The sequence below is a fragment of the Ictalurus punctatus genome, chromosome 15 (genome assembly GCF_001660625.3).
Source record: "Ictalurus punctatus breed USDA103 chromosome 15, Coco_2.0, whole genome shotgun sequence".
In the NCBI taxonomy this organism is placed as follows: domain Eukaryota; kingdom Metazoa; phylum Chordata; class Actinopteri; order Siluriformes; family Ictaluridae; genus Ictalurus; species Ictalurus punctatus.
The window spans coordinates 3,962,501-3,984,525 of NC_030430.2; the positions used below are offsets into that span (position 1 = coordinate 3,962,501).

General features: G+C 40.3%; 1 protein-coding gene across 10 annotated transcripts in view; it reads right to left on the reverse strand.

The window, feature by feature from the left end:
* Positions 1–22,025, reverse strand: part of hspg2 (heparan sulfate proteoglycan 2) — a 125,579-nt gene that overhangs the window by 76,011 nt on the left and 27,543 nt on the right. For 9 of the 10 annotated variants that reach the window (XM_047160211.2, XM_047160212.2, XM_047160208.2 and 6 more), the window contains exons 2-10: positions 15,808–15,934; positions 15,150–15,218; positions 3,034–3,143; positions 2,778–2,836; positions 2,394–2,554; positions 1,143–1,181; positions 648–776; positions 225–413; positions 1–75 (exon numbers count right to left, since the gene is read on the reverse strand). The exon at positions 1–75 is cut by the window's left edge and continues 45 nt beyond it. In XM_047160211.2, the coding sequence (XP_047016167.1) occupies positions 1–75; positions 225–413; positions 648–776; positions 1,143–1,181; positions 2,394–2,554; positions 2,778–2,836; positions 3,034–3,143; positions 15,150–15,218; positions 15,808–15,934 (958 nt within the window). The remainder of the gene's footprint in view (positions 76–224; positions 414–647; positions 777–1,142; positions 1,182–2,393; positions 2,555–2,777; positions 2,837–3,033; positions 3,144–15,149; positions 15,219–15,807; positions 15,935–22,025) is intronic. The other variant, XM_047160209.2, reaches the window with a different exon arrangement.

The window sequence follows — 22,025 nt, forward strand, 5'->3', positions numbered from 1 at the left end:
CGCAGCGCCACAGTTTGAGAGCGCAGCGGCCGTTCCGGCACTTAAACTCGTTGGGCTCGCAGGGTGAAGGGGTTCCTGGAGAAGCATGCACACGCACGAATCCATTGTCAAAATGATTAAAGCAGCTCCGCTACACCTAAATCGAACCCTGACCTCATGCTTATAAACCCCCCCCCACCACTGTTGACAAATATTTACAGCAGGATGCTTTATCAGACTCTTACCACACTTGAGCTCATCACTTCCATCGCTGCAATCGCGTTCTCCGTCGCACACGTAGTCTCGGGAGATGCACTGTCCGTTCTGACACGTGGACTGATCGGCACGGCACGGCCCGAGACGTGCTGGGATTTTAATCTCTGAAGTGGTACTCGGTATTTGAATGGGTGGAAGAGCAGTAGGTTCTTCAGGAGCTATGAAAAATGATAAAAGTAAGGTCTTTCGTTTAATATTAATCAGATTTCAGATCCTGGCTTTGATCCGTACACATAAGGATCTACATGCAAATTGAAAATGACCCTTTATTATCGAATTTTTGCAAAAATATTTCACTATAATGACTGTTGTTGTTATTAGACATGTTTAAAAAAAAGACTACTGTTCACATATTTAAATGTACAATCCCAAGAGAGTACATTCTTACTCACCACAATTAATCTCATCGCTCATGTCCAAACAGTCTTGTCTGTTGTCACAGACAAAATTCTGAGGTATGCACTCTCCGGATCCACAGGTGAACTCGTCAGTGGTACAGGGAATCTTTGGACCGGGCACCGCTAACAAGAACAGCGACAGTTAGTGAGTGTGAACCGGACTCGGTGTACAAACTGAATCCCATATCGCCATGCACACACACACACACACACACACGACAACCTCTTAAAGCTTTTCTAAAGGGATTCTCCAAATCAACGCTCTATAGCAGGTACGCAGGATCTAGTATCCAGCACTCTATTTCGAAGACACTCGATCAAAAGACATGCGGTCTCCATTCAGCACATCACGCACGAGAAGCGATACAACTAGGCCATGCATGCAAACTCTCATATTCTTCTCCTCGATTGTGAGTTATGTGCATCCGTGCACAGTGAAAACGGCTGCGCTCTACGGTCGCCATGCAGCAGGCATGGCACAGTACAAACCTGGAGAAGCTAGAGGCTCCGCATGGAGGGTGGTATCAGCTACAAACCAGACATAAAAATCAGCTTTATCATCGCACTTTGGTTGTCTCGCAAAAAGTCCTAGAAGGCTACAAGCACCACCAGACCTAATCCAGGGCTTCATATAATGAGCAAACTGTTGAATCAGGAGTGTTGGAGCAGAGGTGTGCCAAACCTCGAAGATTTAATGAACAACATGGAAGTAGAGCATCCTAGGGGTTGCACAGACCAGTTTATCTAGTTGGTGAATACATTCACTAGTCGCTGCTGTGGGGTTTTTTCGACTAGTCAGCGTGGCGCAGTGCTCGAAATGAGGGGGTGGGGGGGTGGCAGATGGGTCCCGGCCACACAAGAGCACCAAGGGACCCCCTACGAGGCCTAAAAAATTTTACTTTGTGGGGGGTGGTCCCCTGGTGTTTAAACTAATAAACTAGTTTAAACCAGTTCCAAAAGTAATCAAAATTCATTCACCCCACCCCCCCACCCCCCACGTGCGCCAGATGATTGGATCCTCGTTTTCACCTCACGATCATGGTAAGATATAGTCCTTTTATTTTGTTTATTTATTTATTTTTTTTAATGATTGCTTGGCATACCTAATTTATTGACAGTGAATAGCATTTATCTCTGAACGGTTGCAAGGTTATAATTTTAATATGAAAGTAGTCATTTTTATCTGATGCTATGTACGCTCACTATCAGATAGTTGTAACTAGCCATCTAATATAATTATGAGGAAATATAAATGTAAAAAAAAAAAAAAAAAAAAAAAAAAAAAAAGGTATATAAATCAGGTCTCAGTGTTGTGTGTGTGTGTGTGTATATGTGTATATATATATATATATATATATATATATATATATATATATATATATATATATAAAAATAACTTTTATTGAAACTGAAAATATAGCAACATCAAAAGCCTGGTTGGTAAATTTTGGCAGGGGGTGAGGTTTTTTTTTTTTTTAAAAATAATTTTATTTGTAGCCTGTGTGTTGCTATTAACAGTTAAGACTGCAGTTTGCTGTGTTCTGTGCCGCACAAATAAACCAGGCTGAAAATATCCACGTCCTGTGACAGTTTTCGCTTAAATCATGGAAACGGACAACTAGTCGACTACTTTTTTTTTTTTTTTCGCCCCTCGATAAAAATTCGTAGTCATGCAACCCCTAGTATACCAAATGTCAAGGATGTATAAATGCAGAATTTGATGATAATCAGGATCCTTACGTTCTCCTAGGCGTCTAAACTCGAAGCCCCTGACCGAGGTCACGTAGGACGCGATGGAGCCTTCGCTAACCACGGAGTAAAGCACGTCTCGGATCTGGGCTTCGTTAGAGTTGTCTTCCGAGCCCACGTCCAGTTCCACAAACACATCCTTGCCAATTTCCCTTAAAACACAAGGTAGGTACTGTGTGAATTCAACACTTTGGAGACATGCTGCTCTTGGAAAGTAATCAACTTTGAAGAGTTGTAACCGTAATCCCGCGAATACCGTAAACGCTCCTGTAGTTGATTATTTTTCCTATAACACCACGTCTCCCAAGTGTATTAGTGCTTACTTAGTGTTGCATTTTTTTCAATAATAGTTTTGATACAGAAAACGGTCATTACTTGATGAGGACCACATTGACAATCTGGGTTCCTGGTATCCTGAAGTAATCAGATTCAAGCTGTGGGAGAGACAAACATCCTCAATTACACTCAAACACATGCAGCTGGCTACATCACACCCAGTGAGTAAGTCTAATAGTATAGGCTTATTTTCGAGTTTAACATTAACCCTGGTCGACTCTCTGAACAGATAGAGATTTATGTGGCATGTAGGATAACGTGTGGTTTGAAACTGATCATAAAGGATAATACACACCGTGTCAACAACGGCCGCAGAGATTTCTTGGAAGGCGGCAGAATCGATGTCTTCAAGCTCAGGGCTGAAGGTGAATGAGTTTGTGAAGTTCACCAGCGCACGATAGTAAACTGCAGGTAAAGGAAAAGGAAATAGTAGCAAGGTCAAATGAGATGAGATGTCATTGTGCAATGTACATGTACAGAGTCAAGGAAATGCAGAAATGGAGCTCATTTCTTAGTCCAAGTTAAAAACAAAGAAGATTCATTTTTATTCGCAACATCAAAGAAACATAAGCTCAATTTTTACACCAAGTGAAAAGCAAGTAAGTTCAGGTTTTACACTAAGCCAGAAACAAATATTTATTTTTACGCCAAGTCAAAGACAAGTAAAGCTCCATTTTTACACCAAGCGCAAGAAAAAGATTCATTTTTACGCCAGGTCAAAGAAAAAGATTCATTTTTTACGCCAAGCCAAAGAAAAAGATTCATTTTTACACCAAGCCAAAGAAAAAGATCAATTTTTACACCAAGCCAAAGAAAAAGATTCATTTTTACACAAAGTCAAGAAAAAGATTCATTTTAGCATCAAGTCAAAGAAAAAGATTCATTTTTACGCCAAGCCAAAGAAAACAATTTCTTTTTACTCTAAGCCAATGACAAAGTAAGGTCAATATTACACCATGCCATAAAAAACAAGTTACATTTCTACACCAAAACAAAGTAAGCTCAATTTTTACAACAAGCCATAGACAAGTTTTACACTAAGCCAGAATCAAGTAAGATTTATTTTTAGTCAAATACAACACTTTATGTAAAGTCAAAGACAAGTAAGCTCAATGTTTACACCATGCCAAAAAAGTACGTTACGTTTTTACACCAAAACAAGGTAAGCTCAATTTTTACACGATGCCAAAGATTGATTTATACACCAAGTCAATGACGAAATAATCTCAATTTTGAATCCAAACCAAAAACAAATAAGATAACTTTGTACTCCAAAACAAAGACAATATAATCTCACATTTTACACCAAGTAAGTTATACTTTAACACCAAACCAAAGGGAAGTAAGTTTAGCTTTTACACTAAGCCAGAAACAAATAAGATTTATTTTCACACCAAGCCAAAGACAAGGATGCTTAATTTTTACAACAAGCCAAAGACAAGGATGCTTAATTTTTACAACAAGCCAAAGACAAGGATGCTTAATTTTTACAACAAGCCAAAGAAAAACATTTATTATTACACCAAACCAGACAACTAAGCTCACTACTTACACCAAGCCAAAAAGAGGTGATTTACATTTTTACACTAAAACAAAGTAAGCTCTATTTTTTCCACCAAGCCAAAAACAAAATCAGATATCTTTTTACTCCAAATCAAAGACAAATAATCTTAAATTTGACACCAAGTAAGTTCAACTTTTACACCAGACCATAAACCAAGTAAGCTAGATTTTTACACCGAGCCATAGACAAGTAAGTTTACACTCAGCCAGAATCAAGTAAGATTTATTTTTAGTCAAAGAGACAACACTTTATTTAAACTCAAAGACAAGTAAGCTCAATTTTTACACCAAGCTAAAGAAAGAGATAGATTTTTAAACCAAGCCAATGACAAAGTAAGCTAAATGTTTACATTAAGCCAAAAACAAGTGAGTTACATTTTTACAGCAAGACAAAAACCAATTAATACACATAACCAATGGCAAAGTAATCTCGATTTTTACACCAAGACACAAAAAAGTAAGCTCAAATTGCATACCAAGTGAAAGACAAAAGTAAGTTACATTTTTACACCAAGCCCCAAACAAGTCCGATCCATTTTTACACCAAGCCCCAAACAAGTCCGATCCATTTTTACACCAAGCCAAAAATAAACAAATATACCAAGAACATTGATCAAAAGACTCACCATTGGCGTAGTATCAAAATGAAGGTCATGCAGCTTTTAGAGAATGGCACCTAAATTTTTCCATCCGATATATTCCACATACCATATCCTAGAATGTTTGAGCCGAACAGTGCCAAAATAAATACGTGGTCAAATGTTCAGCTTACCTAGTTTCTAAACAGAACAGGCATTTCTTCTTATACGATTGATCTCAGATTATCTCTATAGACTGAGCAAGCAGTTCTTTAAATCTTTAAATAGCTCCAGGCTTCCATTCTCACTCACATGCCAGAACTTCTCATGGGTGGCCGTTACTTAAGTCTCGTTTCAGTCTGTCGTTCCAGGTTAAGCAAGGAAGTCAATATTTGTGCTATTTCTTACAGCTTACTGCTACTTCCCATGGTTCTCTTTGGGAGTCGTATTTGGTGTCGACTGTTTGGAACGACTAATGGCGTGCATGATGTCACACCTCCACATATGTGCACACTCAAAAGCACGAAGCGAGTCCACTCAACTACACAAAATTCTATTTCTTCTTCTCTGAAAAGCGCTAACGTTTCATGGCATACCTAGTGTTTGCTGATATAACACACTATTTGGTCACCAGATGGTCACTTGCTCTGCATACACAATTTCATAGTGAGCCAAGTCTGGAACTGGTGGGATTATTAGAGGTAACAGCTTTCCAAACACTGCTCAGTTTACTTCAAATGCTCTACATCTGCTCGGAGTTTTCTGTATATTTTGAGCCACCTTCTGCTGCTAGGGATGATTCCACATCCACATGGATACCCTAAAGATCTGCATTTCCCAAAGCAGATTTATGACCTTAAGTGTCACCCTCACTTCAGTGAATAATCTCACCTGGATACTATAGATTTTTTACCCAAGAACTGCTGCCCACAAATGGAAGATTTGGTTCATTTCCCGCCGTTGCATCGATTCAGAGTCGAATCGTTTCATCACGACAATTGAACAGCGCTAGGGTTTGAATGAAAGCAGACCAAGACCTACTTGCTCGTACACTCTCAGACTCTCCAGTTGTTTTGGTCCACACTCAAAGGTTCCGTGTTCTCACCCGTCTAATAAAACCCCAATAGTGGTAAAAACACACCAGGGTTCAATTCAAATGGACACGGTATAATATAAAAGCAGTCTTATTCAAAATATGCTCAATACCATATTTTCACACATTTTGTACTGTTTGACTACTCTTTACATCTGTAAACCGTAATCATTTATAATCCCACGCCCAAAAAACGAGGGTTCCCTTTTGAGCCTGGCTCCTCTCTAGCTTTCATCGTATTCGGATGTTTTTCCCTGGCTACTGTCTCTGCTGGCTTGTTCATTAAGGGATCTAAATCTATGCCCGGATTTCTGTACAGCTGCTTTGTAACAATGTCTATTGTTAACTGAATTGAAATTCCACCCCACGCTGGCACACTAAAAAATATGAAGACCAAAAGGCCTAATCTCTATGGACACGCCTCAAACAGTAGCCCAGCCACTGCTTAAATTATCAGTCCAGTCCATATCCTTCCCTCTCGTTCTCCAGCCCTGTTCACTTTTTCCATGTGGGAAATCCCCCAGTCAAGTGGTCTCAAACGCCAAGAGCACAGACCAGGGCAAAAATGTGTGGGGGGGGAAGCATTCCGAACTCTTGATTCTCAAATGTTTTGGGTGTTAGAGCAGTGCAGTAGAACTGTGGGGGCTTTATGGACCACGATCTCAGTGGAACACACGGAGGCCTATGTGCCAGACAAAGAACCGATTCAGGCACACGGCCGCTCGAGCCTTTTCCAGCATGCTGCTTTCAACTCGACCTTCAGAGCCCTCCCCCGTCTCTCAACGCACACCCTTCACAGTTCACGCCAATTAAAAGGGGATAGAGAAAGAAAGTGCAAAAGTGAGAGAGAGAGAGAGAGAGAGAGAGAGAGAGAGAGAGAGAGAGAGAGAGATCAAAACCATCCATCTGCCAAGTTGATGACTTCATATTTCCTCGGACATACTGTAGATGGTTACTTCAGAGTTCCAGGCTTATGTTTGTTTATTTTTTCCAATGCACTATTGAAGTCAATTTCTTAACTTGTTTAAGGCTAGAACAAGTCCTGTGGGTGGCCGTAGAGTCATTTTCACAAACCAATAATTGGGCCTTAATTACTGTGTTGAATACAACAGCTTCAATCCAGTCTTACAAAAGGAAGAATTATATGGCGAAACCCTTCTTCAAGAATTCTCAGGGAGAATAAATAAAAAAGCCGCTCAAATTATGTGTTCAGGTCGCAGAAAAAAAAATCAAATAAATTACAGCCATCCAACTCTGGAGATTTGAGTGGAGTCGGGTTGGTGCGAGAGAAAGAATGTGTGGGCAAACGCCACTCCGAGGCTTTGGATCTCCACCAGAGATGGTGCTTCTATAGGGGGCACAAGTGCTTGAGTGTCAGTAGCCTGTAATATTTGGGTCAAACGGTTGAAACGGATGAGTGGCCAGAGTTCATGGGTGAGTGACCAATGAAGAATAGTTTTCTCAGTTAAAACAGGTGCACAAAAGAATGCATCTCAAATACAGACTTGTTTTATTTTATACATCTTTTAATCTGTCACCACGTCTGAAATGGTTGCAAACCGAGTAGAATGGATTTCAGAATCAACTTCGAGACCGAGTTCAGTATAAAGTCACATTCTTCTGGTTCTGTGGTGCGTTGTCAACGGGCCAGCGGTCACGTTCGGCTTAGCGTTAAGCTGAAGAGATGCAGATGGCGGATGGAGTAGGTGATGACACAGTACCCTGAGGGGAAAAACTGTGCAGTAATCTCTCTCAGAGCTTCTCTTACTCTGTCACTGCAGCCAGCAGGATATCCTTTAGTTCTGAACACTGTTCAACTCTCCGTTTCTCCCATCATCTCCCCCTGAGATCCACTCTCACAGCGAGCAACTTCGGTATGACAGCTTCCTGTTTTCCAAAAGATTTTCCAGAATTGGTCTTCTTGTGACTGGGATAAATGGGTGAAACGGTTCCCATCCCTTAAGAGAACTTCTGTTCCCTCAAGTGTGCTGACTCAGCAATGACTACACTGAAAGGAAAATGAAATTTTTCCGAAGTTATGAGTAAACATTATGAAATTGTTTCTATAGTAACACCTCTTACACAGGGCCTTGTAAGGTGGACGCTCTATATGAACTATTCCTCATAAGAAACACTAAATAAATGTGTTTTCATTTAACAAAGAAAGTCACAGTGAATTCTTTATCTTAAATGCTTCTTTTTTTTGAAAACATTTCTGGAAGGAGTCTCCAGTGTTAGCACTTTGGAACAGTGAGCAAGGAAAGGAAAAAAAAAGTCTTCAAGACAGTGGCGTTCACGCGTTGTGGTTTCTATGCAACACGATAAGCAATCAAAGATCATTTCGACAACGCCATGATTACCCCCCCCTTGAACCAAACCTTGAATGCATTCATGCACGAAAAACATTGGTGCTCTTCTTGGACCATGAGCTTCATATAGTATAACCAGTCAGCTTCCATGCTAACCTGCCCTAATTAGAGGCAATTATCTTCAAAGCAGGCTGTAATGCTGTGATCCATATCCTCACACAAATTGCCAACAAGAAAAAAGCAGTTCAAAATTGCCCATTTTGCCGTCGGCTGGTGATGGTATTTCCATTAAACAAAGCCTTCCACGTGCTATCAGGCAGACTGACGAAGCACGCCTTCCCAACTCCTTTAAAGATAAGGAAGGGAGAGAGACTTGGATCTTTCAAAATTTCTCGTTATCTCCGTTTCACGCTCCAGCCTTTTTTTGATCAGTGCAACAAAGAGCGCCATTTGTTTGGACTGGCTGCAGGAAGCGAAGCTCTAAAAATAGTTCGACGTATTCCTAAAAGTAGTTTATGAGGACACACTTAGCTCTTCTGCAAGAAGCACAATAGAACACTGTGCCATGATTCAACTGGTATGCACTAGATCATGTTATGTCATTAAGAGTAAAAGCTCAAGATTGCTTGCTCTTTGTTAGAAGTCACGAGGACAAGACCCTCCCTTTTGTAACACAAGCGAAGTACACTAATGACTTGTGAGTAGAGGCACAACTGAAATAAGGCAGTGAGACAATGTTTCCTACAGCGCAGGAGGAAAATACAGCTCTCCAAGGCAACAGTGAGTGGCAATATCTGGGTCTGAAAGCCGAAGATCATGAGGAGGATTGTTTGGACAGCCGTGTGCGAGATGTGAACTCTGCTCGGACAACAGGAGACATTCGGATGGCTTGCTAAAGCACTAAACAGAGATCTTCTGGAACTCTTTCTTCTCGCTGAAAATCTAAAGCGATGGCCTCAATACAGTTTCACTGGGCATTGACGGAATGCAAATGGCCGCCTTCATGACAGCAAGCTCATAACAACAAAGAGGAACCAAAATAACCGCAGCTGCCAGCACTAGTCCCCCCTGCACCCCCAACCACCATATTGCTAACGCCACCGACTTTTGGATCCTAACACATACAATACAACAACTGTCCCAAATGAGGAAAGAGGGGGTAAAATGGAGAGCTGGGTGGCCCATGCGCTTCTTGAACGAGTTTAATGACTCTAATGCATCTCCATCAGGTGCATCAGGACATCTGTTCACCATCAGGAGATATCAAACATATGGTGAGGGTCAGTTTTGTTCAACGTGGAACATCTCAGACCAGAAGGGGTCTGGTGACCTACAAACCCTCCGATCCTTATGGCGTTATAGCTGTTAGAAGGAAATCAACGACAGGGTAGTGTGATCTGCCAACGATTACTTGCTATCCGTTTATAGTTTCTTAATATTGTGGAATGGCCACAAAACAAGTTAGCACCTGTTATAACAGCTAGTGTTATAACTGATGTTCCCTCACCAGCCTCGCTTTCTCACTTTTATAATTAATAAGATTAAAAAAAAAAACTAAATAAATTTTTAAAAAAACAAACAAACACAGAGTCCGTCATGCTACTGTACAAAGAAACTGGAACGCACAAATCCTGAAGACTTGGCTGTGCGGGAAAACTTACTTTCTGTTACAAAGCACTGACACTGGAGACTCCTCCCATAAATGTTAAATAAACATCTCCAGAACATCACCATATCAATTTTTTATTTTTTATTTTTTTTTAAAGTCTTCATAGATTATGCAGATCGTCCACTATAACAGCCCCTGAACTACAGCTGAGGTTAGAGAAAAGGAATCCACACCTACTGACCAATCAGAATCGAGAATTCAATAGTATGGTGGTATAATTATACTTGGCTAACTCAGTGGAATGTGGAAAACGGAACCGCAATATAACTTGAATGTATGAGAGGAGCATAGAAAATGGCACCAATGATTAGAAGAAGTAGAAGAAAATCAGAAGCATAGATTTTTATTTAAAAACAAACAAACAAACAAACAAACAAACTGCAAATCATCCATTAGTCCAAGTACAAGATAACACTCTCAAAAAAACCACACGGTCTACTGATGTGGCTTCTCTCAGCCTGGAGCCAAAAATGAAGCCCAAGCTCATCAATCAAACTCCACGGTTCTCCGCTCACTCGGAATAGTAACCTTTATTTCTGTGGCTGTAAGCACTGGGATGACCTCATGCTCTCAGGCTGCATGGGGGCCCGTGAAAGTCATGAGTACTAGAAGATGAATCAGAGATAAGTTGGGAGATGTCTTCTACCTCACACAAGCAAGACAAGCTCTTGAGGGGAAAGGGCAGAGATGGAGGAGTAGTTTTAGCTTGGACTTGCATATTATCAATTACGAAACTGATAAACTGATAAAGAGCTCTTCTTTGGTGCTTTTTAAAATCCACGGAAAGGTGTTTGTGTAAACGCCCACAAATATTGTTAAGGTTCCCAAGCTTTTTAAGATACTTTGTATTTAGTTTGAAATGCATCAAATAGAATATTCCAATTTAAGAACAAGACATGAACATTAAGCTTTGAATATGAAAGTTAAAAAAATAAATAAATTAAAAAAAGACAACTATGTTCAGCTATACACAAGATGTACCAAGTTCCAATGTAAAAAATTTTTTTTAAGGTTCCACTGTAAATAGTAGGGGTGGTACAGTCAAAAACACCATGAACACAAACCAGTTTTCCTACGGTTTGTGTTCTTAATTTAAAAAAACAAAACAACAAAAAAAACCACTTGTGTAGCAGTCAAACCCAACAACAACCTCTGCTGGACCTTCTAGGTTGGTAAATGAATGTAAATCTCTCATTGTGTACGTGTTTGTAAGCATGCGTACGCACTTGTGTGTTACTGTGCTACTTTTTAAACTGGGAAACGTCATATTGACTGATGATGCCTGTAAATTCCAAAGCATTACTGCTTTACTGATGATTATTTGGAGGTGGAATTTGTTTTTGCGACCTGCCTCACCATTAGAAGGAAGCCAGAGACTAGTAGTACAGCTACATTACAAAAATAACTAGCCAAATGAGACCTAGCTATGCAGGTGACAACAACCCAAAAGCTAATGTTTGCAAGGCACCTAGGTAGAGTTAGTGTTAGTTAGCTACCTCAAATCAGTAAAAAAAAATAAATAATAATAATAATAATAATCTGAAAGGGCAAGGAACTGTCTAGCGTTTCTAGAGTCGGGTTTGAACATCATTTTGCGGGGAATGTGGACCATCTTTTTTGGTGAAAAATGCCCCGTTAGCTTTCACCTCTTTGTATTTACCACATCTGGGTCACACTAGCATCCATCCATTTTCCATAGTACTTATCCTACACAGAGTCGAGGGGAGCCTGGAGTCTATCCCAGGGGACTCAGGTCAAATGCGGGGGACACCCTGGACGGGGTTTCAACATATCGCAGGGCACAATCTCACACACTATGGACAATTCAGACACGTCAATCAGCCTACAGCACATGTCTTTGGACTGGGGGAGGAAACCGGAGTACCCAGAGGAAACCCCCGACGCTTGGGAAGAACATGCAAGCTCCGTGTGGAGCGGAGGTGGGAATCGAGATCTCAACCCTGGAGGTGCGAAGCAAACGTGCGAACCACTAAGCCACCCCGCCCCTCCCGCCATTTAACAAACCATCTAAGCATAGCTTTGATTATCGATACATTAAAAAGTATTGTAGTAAATGTTACTTTATGTCAGAATACGCATTTACAACCAAAATTCCCTCTCTTGACCCAACAAAACAAACCGGGAGAGTTTGTACAATGAATAATTCAGTTTATAATCTGCCCGAGCGGCTAATTTTACTTTCTTACATTACATAACTTTGAACAATGGCAATACCGACAACTACAGTCAATGTCTAATGTGAATATATGGGATGAGGAAAGAGAAGACAGCGTGCTACGCGAAAACAGGGAAGTCGCAGTGATCGCAGTAGACGGTCATCTTTTCCATCTCCCACAGGAAAAGCCCCACGGGAAAGACAAAAATATACAAACCAGTCATCAAAACCAGGAATCACTCCATTACAGGAAAAGCCGTACGCTTCTTCCCAAGTGCGGGCAAGCGGTGATCTATAAATGGCCGTTAAGGACGAGCTTCCGCTTTAACCGGAACAAGTCATGAAGGTGACTGACACGTGAAGCTTCACATGAAAAGGAGTTGGGGGGAGGGGGGGGGGGGGGGGGGGGGGGGTCTGTACAAATGTCTTCACAACTGAATAAATCTTGAGTGATCCACGATGCTGGAACTAATCAGTACACCCCTCGGAGACCATTTGTCTACTGATCCGAAAGTAGCTCCAACCTGCCCTCTCCTCCCTCCCGGTAGTATTTACTTTAACCACATGTGGAATACTCAAGCACAGAGATCATCGTTCCCATGCATGATCATGACAGCAGCCATGTCCGAGCTCAATAATGATCACATTATTACTTTCCTCTGGGTGCTCAGACACAGCTGTCGGCTATTTTTATGATGTAAGGTATCTGGCATGTCTAGTAAATCATGAAGTATATACACTGTCATACTGTTTGAATGATATTTACAGCCTTGCTCGCAATAAAGCGTACAGATCCCGTTTAAAATATTCTGCACATGTCCTCATACGGGCGTACGGTCTTAAGGAGGAATGACGCGTCAAAGACAACACGTAAGTAAAAACAGTGATCTAACATGTAACCTGCATGGTACTCCTCTGGTTTCCTCAGCTCAGAGACTTAAAAGGATAAAAAAAAAGAAAAGTTCTTCCCCGTAAGTAAAGCGCGGCGCAGTAGTCGTCTGCCCATGTATCCATTGTTTACTCCCGCCTTTCAAGTGCGCCATTTAACTTCCACCTCGGCCTCTTATCTGATGAAAGCAAGCGTGAGGATTGTTTGGACCTCAGACACAAAATCCGAGGCGCTGTGTTATGGCGAGGCCACTGTGAGACGCGGTGAACGTCAGGATGTGCACCAGACAACATTCAGGACACATTCACTTCACTTAGATGGAGACGATGGGAAACTCTTAAAACATATTTACAGTAAGAGCGGGCTGATGTGTATGATCTGCAGCATGATAACTGTGCGACCAAAGCTCGTCGTTCATTGGAGGAGTCTTCGGTGTGTTTTATATATGTATATATATAAAAAAAAACCCTGCTGTTTCGAGCTTGGACTTCGGTTGACTATTAGGTGTGATTTCCATCCGGCTGGAATGGAAGACTGCAGCCACAATGGATACTAATAAATCTGCTGATCACTGGTTCATGGTACATCACAAATTACAGCTAATGAGAAGGACATGAAATGACAGTCCACTGCAGAGGCAGTAACAATTAAGTAAAACTAAACAATTCAATAATTTCATTACAGAAGCCCAATGATTTTTTAAAAAAGAACTTTAGAGGATCTTTCTGTGACCACACTTGCAGCATCTTTAAATGGACATGTCTCACCTAGACACATGCGCTCAATGTATTTACATATTTACTTTACATCTTAGCATTTTTGTTTTGGCTTACTTACTTTGTCTTTACGTATTTACTTACTTAAGTATGTAAATTTAATGTATTTACATATTTACGTAACGGTTTTAGTTACTTATTTTACATCTTTTACTTTTAAGTATTTACATATTTACTATACATCTTTACTTACTTAATTAAGTATGTAAATTTAATGTATTTACATATTTACATAATGGCTTTAGTTACTTATTTTACATCTTTTACTTTTATGTATTTACATATTTACTATACATTTTTACTTAAGTATGTAAATTTAATGTATTTACATATTTATGTTATGGCTTTAGTTGCTTATTTTACATCTTTTACTTTTATATATTTACATATTTACTATACATTTTTACTTACATTATATATTTCCTTACATAATGTATGTACATATCTACTCACTTTACATATGAATTTCCTTTACATCTTCACTCATTTAACGTATTTACATGTTTACTTATTCAGGCCGTAAAGGACTGAGGTTTTTTTGTGATTGTTGTGGCTAAAAATAGTTGATTTTGCTGCATCTTTAAGAAAAAAAAACACAACAACAACAACAACAAAAAAAACATTTTAACCGAGATTTTTGTGCTTTTTTTTTTTGCGCAAAACTACTTGAATTAGTGAAACTGCGATTGTATTAAATAGTTTTTCGCAGTGATGTTTGTTGGTAAATGCGACCTTTTAGCTGTACTCATGTTCGGCGCACGTGAAATTGGATAGGGCTTTGGCGTGATGACATCACAGGACACGATTTGGCCCAAATCTGCGGTATTTTGAAAAACTGTTACTTACATAACGCATTTGCATATGAACTTACTTTACATGTTTTCTTAATTACTTATGTATTTACATATTTACTTAATATATTTATATCTTTATTTAATAACATTTACATCTTTAGTTTGTCTTTACTTACTTAGATAACATATTTACTTACTTAGCACCATTACTTAATTTGACATCTGTTCTTAGTTACGTCGTCTTTATTCATTTACTTAACATGCATTTACATATTTCATTTACTTACACAACATCTATAAATATGTAAAGTAAGTAATGTAAATACTTACTTAATGTCTTTTCTTACTTTGCATATTTACTGACTTGCTTTACATATTTACTTCCTATATGTATTTCCTTGCTTACATACTTTACCTGTTGTTTGATTACTTCAATGAAAACTCAGAAGATTTGTTCATCTCATAGTCTAGGACTGTCACCAACATGCTCTCAGACAGAGAACAACCCCATTGGAGGATCTATATTTCCAAATAGACAAAAAACCAAAAAGAGCACGTCCTCACTTGTTGTAGAGGGGGGGTCAACTACCGGTGGCTCTGGAGTGCTTCCATCCTCCTCTCCACTGATAAAATCTGCAGAGAACGCAAAAAAGACAATAAAAGCATGACATAATCTCACGGGGAAAGAAATTCCTGAAAACAAATTATTGATGCACAGGTGACTTAATGTGACGCAATATATATATATATATTTTTAATCAGTTTATCCGTTGCATTAAGGCTTGTTGACATTTCCCCATGATTTAAGAACTAAGATCAATCACACCTGATTTCAAATGAATCATTATTAAGGTTTAAAAATAATACAATCCACCATTAATTGCTAAACTGAAAATGAAGAGCCTTTTGTGCAAATGTAGACATTTATGCATTAAGTTTATCACCAAGTCTTAATCATAATTACCATGAAGTGTTTGCAAACAAAATCTTACAGCACTGGTTAATGTGTAATAAAAGTATTAACTATTTCTCACCCAACTATAGGTTAATGATTAAGTTACTATGTCTTCTGTATTAAAATTCTTTGTATAATTAAGCAGTTGCTAAGTATCTCATAAATAAAACAAGCCAATATGAACAATCTTTTGTGTAAACTACAGCACTGTTATTTATTAGGGTCTAGTATCATTGAGATAACAACGGAAAAGAAAGGCAATCGCACATCCTGAAGCGTCATCGGCGGCGAAGTCTTCATCATCTTCGAGGTAGCGCTGAGGCCTCGGCAAGCTGGCAGCCTCGAGATCCTCTGGAAGTGGCACCTCATCCCACACTTTCGAGCTCTCGGCCACCTAGAACAACGGAAGAGGGCTTGCTTTACTGGGGCTCAAATCTTTGACGGTGCCCTCACAGGTTTACGTTAATGCGCGCATTCTAATTCATTATCGTTTCTAGAGTAATACGTCATACGAATTCACGCTGACGCCCCACCTAGGCAAATTTAAAAGATGTGTATAATCACTGATCTGGTGACGTTTTCTACAAGGAGATGTTTTCAGGACCTTGTGCTATGCAGTTATCTGGTACTGATTTAGACAACAATGAAACGCATTACTGATCATACACCAAGCCCAGTATGTTTAATAACTCCAGCACAATGCCCACCTTTCGCCTGGTAGCGCAACCTCAGATTTCATTTTTATCTTTGTATACGTGCATGGCATGCCAGTTCCCATTTCCCAGCCTCTCCATCAGGGCTGCTGCCCCAGTTAAATGGCTCCAGCTAATAAATAACTTGATCTCCCACCCAAATCCTTTCTCCCCTCAATGAACACCCTAAACCAACAGTCGCAGGCCTTTTTCAAAAGAAAACCGCTGACTGGCAAAATTCTTTTGAGCAAAGCCGCTCAGCGAGCCGTCTACATGATCAGCTCCTGCTCCACTATCCCTCGGGGATGGAGTCTGTCTAAAAATCCTGGCACTCAAAAAAACTAAATCCATTAAGTAGCTAGAAACTCCATGATATGGTGTGTATATATTATATATACACATATTTTATATATATATATATATATATATATATATATATATATATATATATATATATAAACGCAAGGTAACCCAAGGGAAGGAATTCAAACAACCGAGATCGACCATCAACACCAATATAATAAGTCTAAATACAACCCCAATTCCAAAAACGTTGGGAACGCTGTGCAAAATTTAAATAAATGTAAATAAAAATAGAATACAATGATTTGCAATGCAGTCTCATAAATCCATGTGTTATTCACAATAGAACAGAGAAAACTTTACATTTTTAAACTGAGGAACTGTACTATTTTAAGGGAAAAAAATAAGGCCATTTTGAATGAGATGTTCGCAACACGTCTCAAAAAAGTTGGGACGGGGGCAACAAAGGGCTACGTTTTGATAGTACGTTTCCTCAGTTTAAACATTTAACATGCGTTCTATGTTCTACTGTGAATAACGCATGGGTTTATGAGATTTGCAAATCACTGCATTCTGTTTTTATTTACATTTTACACAGCGTCCCAACTTTTTTGGATTTGGGGTTGTAAAGTCACTATAGTCATTATAACTGGAGTACTATAAAAGGCTAGACGTATTTCTGTCAAGGGTTAGGGTTGTTGCAGGGAAACCATGAATGGAACATGGCACATGAAAGGAAAGGTCAATATCTCAGAGCCATCAACATGCCTTAAGGTTGCAACAGAACACATACAGTATCTAAAGTCACATCTAGACTTACTATATAAACATCTAGTCACCACACCCGGTTGGAAACCACTTAACAAAGGAAATGATAGGAAGTGCAAACATAGTCATGCACAGCAGTCATCTGCATACGAATCCCTCTGTTTATCTTCCGAATGTGCCTTTTAACAATAGTGTTTATCCTGTATGAAAGACAATGTGGTGCAGACAATATATATATTATATATATATATATAAAATATAAGAAAAATCAGGGCCCAGAGTTCACAGGAGATATGAAACTACTGGAACGTTAACATTGTTCTGGGGCTGGCCCAGCTGTTGTTTACTGGCCTCGACCAAATCCCTATGTCTAATGGAATCCACGGTCAATCAATACATGGAGAGGACAGCCAAGAGGAAGCTGGTCTTCGGTAAGATCACCAAGACTCCAGAACACATCTGTTGACACACTCAACCAAAATTCCCTTGAGATTAATAACGATTGGACAAATGTGGAGTTTTCTTTCCCGTATTCTTTCCCATACACACGGCCATCTATGGCAATCCCAACCCCTGCTTAAACTCACGGCCAACTGGAAAGGTCCAACAAGAACAGCGTGAGAACAGTCGACTTCCCTTCACGTAACAGCACAGCTGCAAAACAGTGTGTGATGGAAGAGAGTACTGAATTGTCAGAAAAACTAGCCATAGCTCTGTTTATTAGGTCTTCTCTTTTCACTGAGAAGCTACCCTCTGGCGCTTCAACGTTCACACGTTCCACCAGCATGAAGCCACGTGAAAATTGCCTTGTCCAACAGTTTGAAGTCTGGGATAAAAGAGGGTTGGGGTGAGAAATGCCATCCATTATCAGCAAGTGGCTTCAAAGAGCTCTAGATGAAAATCTAATCTCCAGAAGCCTCCTCAGGCTCTACAGGCACCAAAAACATCTCCACATTTCATACTACTACATGGTAGAGGTGTTAGAGCATGGTAGTTGATGTTAGAGGTGATGTATTTCTAAACTTTGATGGAGCATTAAGTGGAAAACCCTCTGAGCTGGATCTCCCTGGCACAGGCTGGTCTTCCATGGAGCAGATGTTTAGCATCCTGCAGGACCCTGTTTTAAATATAGAGTACACTTTCACAACTCTCTCAGCTTCCTAAAAAGTAAGGATGGGTGCTATAGACAGAGTAAGCAGCTGTTTTTGCACCTATTGTACACAGTGACATGGGATCAAAAGCTGTCCAAGCGTTGACGATCATAGACAAGATGACAGGAAGGTTGAGGTGTACATATTGTATGACAGAAAGGAATGGGGGGGGGGGGGAAGAGATCTCTCTCCCTGAGAGACAGACTATAGGAAACTGACATCTGTATTTTTTGACAATTCACAACGAACTCCCTCAGGCAGAACAAACGTGATGAATGAAGCCTCTCAGTGTGCGATAGCAAACTGTACAGTAGGCCATAAGCAGCCAGGAAGGAAGCATACCATCTGTCAACAATTCTACACATTTCTCTCCACCATGAGCGTGTAGCATTACAGATGCTAGCTTGAACAAGCTTTGACAAGTTGTTGGGATTCGTCGTGGGGTAGGGTGGGGAAGGAAAACTGGACGGAGGTTTAAGATACATAACTCGCATGGAAACTATAAAGCTTCCCCTGTGGGTCAGGCCACTCTCCCGCATGTAGATCATGAGTAAGCCACGACTCCCACGGGCATTCCACTGTGTACTGTACTGTCAAATTACACCACCTGATGCTTCCTGCTCAGCACAGCTGTTTCCCCATGCTGAAATATAAGCTGCGAGCTACAAGTGCTAGGTGGCGCATTAACGTAGGTCCATTCAGTCTAAATTCATAATCCAGTCCTTAGAAAAATCACCATTTGAGCTTTTACGAATATGTGCTATCTGCATGTCCAAGATGCACTCTCCACACAGCAATGGCAACAAAGCCATCCGGGTATCCTTTTGTGTCCAAATGGAATGAAACACTAACCAGCTTTATTTTCCTTACCCCCCGCAACCCCCACCCTTCCCAAGTTTTGAAGTAAGCGCCGAGGAAGATGACGAAGATGTTGTAGAGTAGCTAAAACAAAATTTACCACAGGACAAGTCTAAAATTTTGTCCAAAACTAACTACAAAAGCTACATTCACCGTGTAGTTAGTTGACTAGATAGCAAACAGTATACAGACTACTCGTAACTTAGGAATCAACTGCTTAACTGCTTAGCAAAATAAATAAATAAATAAATACATAACTTTTGTTCGTTGCTTGGCTACACCACAGTTCATGAAAAACTCTTAGGATAACTTGCTAACAAGGTCAACATTTAAAATATAAGGAAAGCAAATTAAGGGAGCAAATAACCTCCAAGTAATAATTGATCAATAGCTTAATAGCTTCTCCAGTTTCCTGTAGGTGGATTTGCTATACTAAATCGCCCCTAGGTGTGCAGGATTTTGGCAGTAAGTGTGTATGCATGATGCCCTGTGATGGACTGGCGTTCTATCCAGGATGGATTCCTGTCTTACATCCAGTGTTCCTGGGACCGGCTCTGGATCAGCCACGATGCTGGGTGAGGATAAAGCGCTTACTGAAGATAAATGAATGAATAAATGTTACAGTGTTACTGTACACTCCTCTGGGGAGAACATCCAGACACCTTTCAGTGCCAGGGAGAGATGCCAGACCAGTCAGACAGCCGTGTGCCAGCCTGTGTGGGGGAATTGGTGTTGAATGTCCGGTGTTGCTGAGAATTGTGATTGGAGGATAGGCGTGTCTTTTTTTCTCTCTCTCTCTTTCTTTTTATTACTGCTAAACCTTAGTGAACCCTGTAAGCAGAGCGTTACGGTAAGGCAGAGTTCCCCGATTTGCTTCTATCTAGGGAGACTGCTCAGAAGTCATCATTACAACAGTAACTTGGCTTCTCATCCAAAGATCTTGAGAAATAACCAAATGTCATGTGTTTAAAGATTCCTTAGGGTTGCAGACTTTCTTCTGGCTAGTCCTGACGTGCCATGCTACATACTATTTGATTCCTAAAAATGCAAATGGTGATCTTGGGGGGGAAACGCTCTTAGTCAATGACTACGTTTACATGGACAGCAGTAATGTAATTATTGAGCTTACTCTGAGTAAGATAATAATGTGATTAAGGTGTTCACATGAGTCGCTTTTAGAATACTCCTTCGATGTACCCGTTTTACATGTTCTAGAACATAATTAGATTAACAGCCCGCTTCATTACGTCACCGCGCCACGCCGTCCGACGTCCCTCCAGAATTTCACGTGTCAACATACAGTTGGTCTTCGTTATGGTACCGTATACAGTTTTGGGTGTTTTTATTTAATTTTTTTACGAACGCTTTAAGTGCAGTTAATTATTTGTCATGCTATATGTGCAAATAGACGACTGCTTGAAACCGTGGGCCGCGTCCCAAACCGCGTACTTACCGTCCGTATAGTAGCCGAGATACATGTATTTTTCCCCACTACAGGCCTATAGTAGGCAAGTATGCGGTTTGGGACGCAACCGCGCTGTCTTTATTGTCGTAAAAAGTTGAGCACTGCCGTTTTTGTTCGCGTCCTGTCGCAAAACGCAGTGAAAACTCTCACACGGCGTTCATAATGTGATTAAGGTGTTTACATGTCTGTAATACACATCCATAATGCGACTAAAATAGGAGTACTCCACCTGTCTTAATTCGATTAGTGCTTACTTCAAGTATGACCTTAATTAGATCACGGTCATTAAAAATGTCTGTTTACATGGTAGTTTCTTGATCAAAGTATCGTCTTAATCGGGTTAAGAGTGGATTATTGTTGCCCATGTAAACGCACTGAATGATGCAAGTGTGAACACAAAAAGCTCATCATTCATTTGCAACCGCTCCTGTGGGAGTTACTTTAATAGCCATGAATCAGAATAACAATGCGACAAAGTGTCCAAGTGTGTTTGTGGTATTTCAGCATTTGGGACCAGACATCACCCGGCCAAGAAACAAGAGCCTAAACATAACGTGTCTGAGATCCCATAATGGTTCTGAAGTCATACGCCAAATCAAGCTCTGGTGGTTGCAGAATCATGAGCATGTCAGTGGCTCGACTGACCGTAAATCTTTTTATATACTCTTCATGATACATATCTGACGGCGCAGTACGGGATTAGAAAAGCCCATTCAGATGCAGCTTATTAAACATGACAAAATGTCTAATGGTAAACAAGGAGCTTCCAGAAGTACTTGAAGCTCTTAATCAAACGTAGCATGGCGTCTGTTTTTTTTCCTACCGAAGTCTGTGGGCAAGATGAACAAGCAAAGCATTCCACTGGAAAAGACTTCCACTCTTTGTGAGATTCCAGGTGGCCCCTAGAGAAGAGCCCTCCCATTTATTACCTTCAAAACCTCCCTCAAACAGACCACCTGTGTCTGGCACTCTGGGTTCCACATGCCTCCTCACACACATACTGTCAAAATAGCCCGGCATTGTTTTACTTGCTCTGCCGTTTCAGACCGATTTGTAGAGGGTGGCAAGCCGTCGCAAATATAGTGGGATGCTTAAGACTGTGGTGAGGATTAATGACTGAGGTCATCGATTAGATCTGACCACAATGTACGTTAAATCTAGGGGGCGTTTTGCAAAATGTAGGTCACTTGAATTGCTCAAATCTACAGTCTGGGCTAGAAAGAAATCAGCCCCAGTATCTACCTCAGG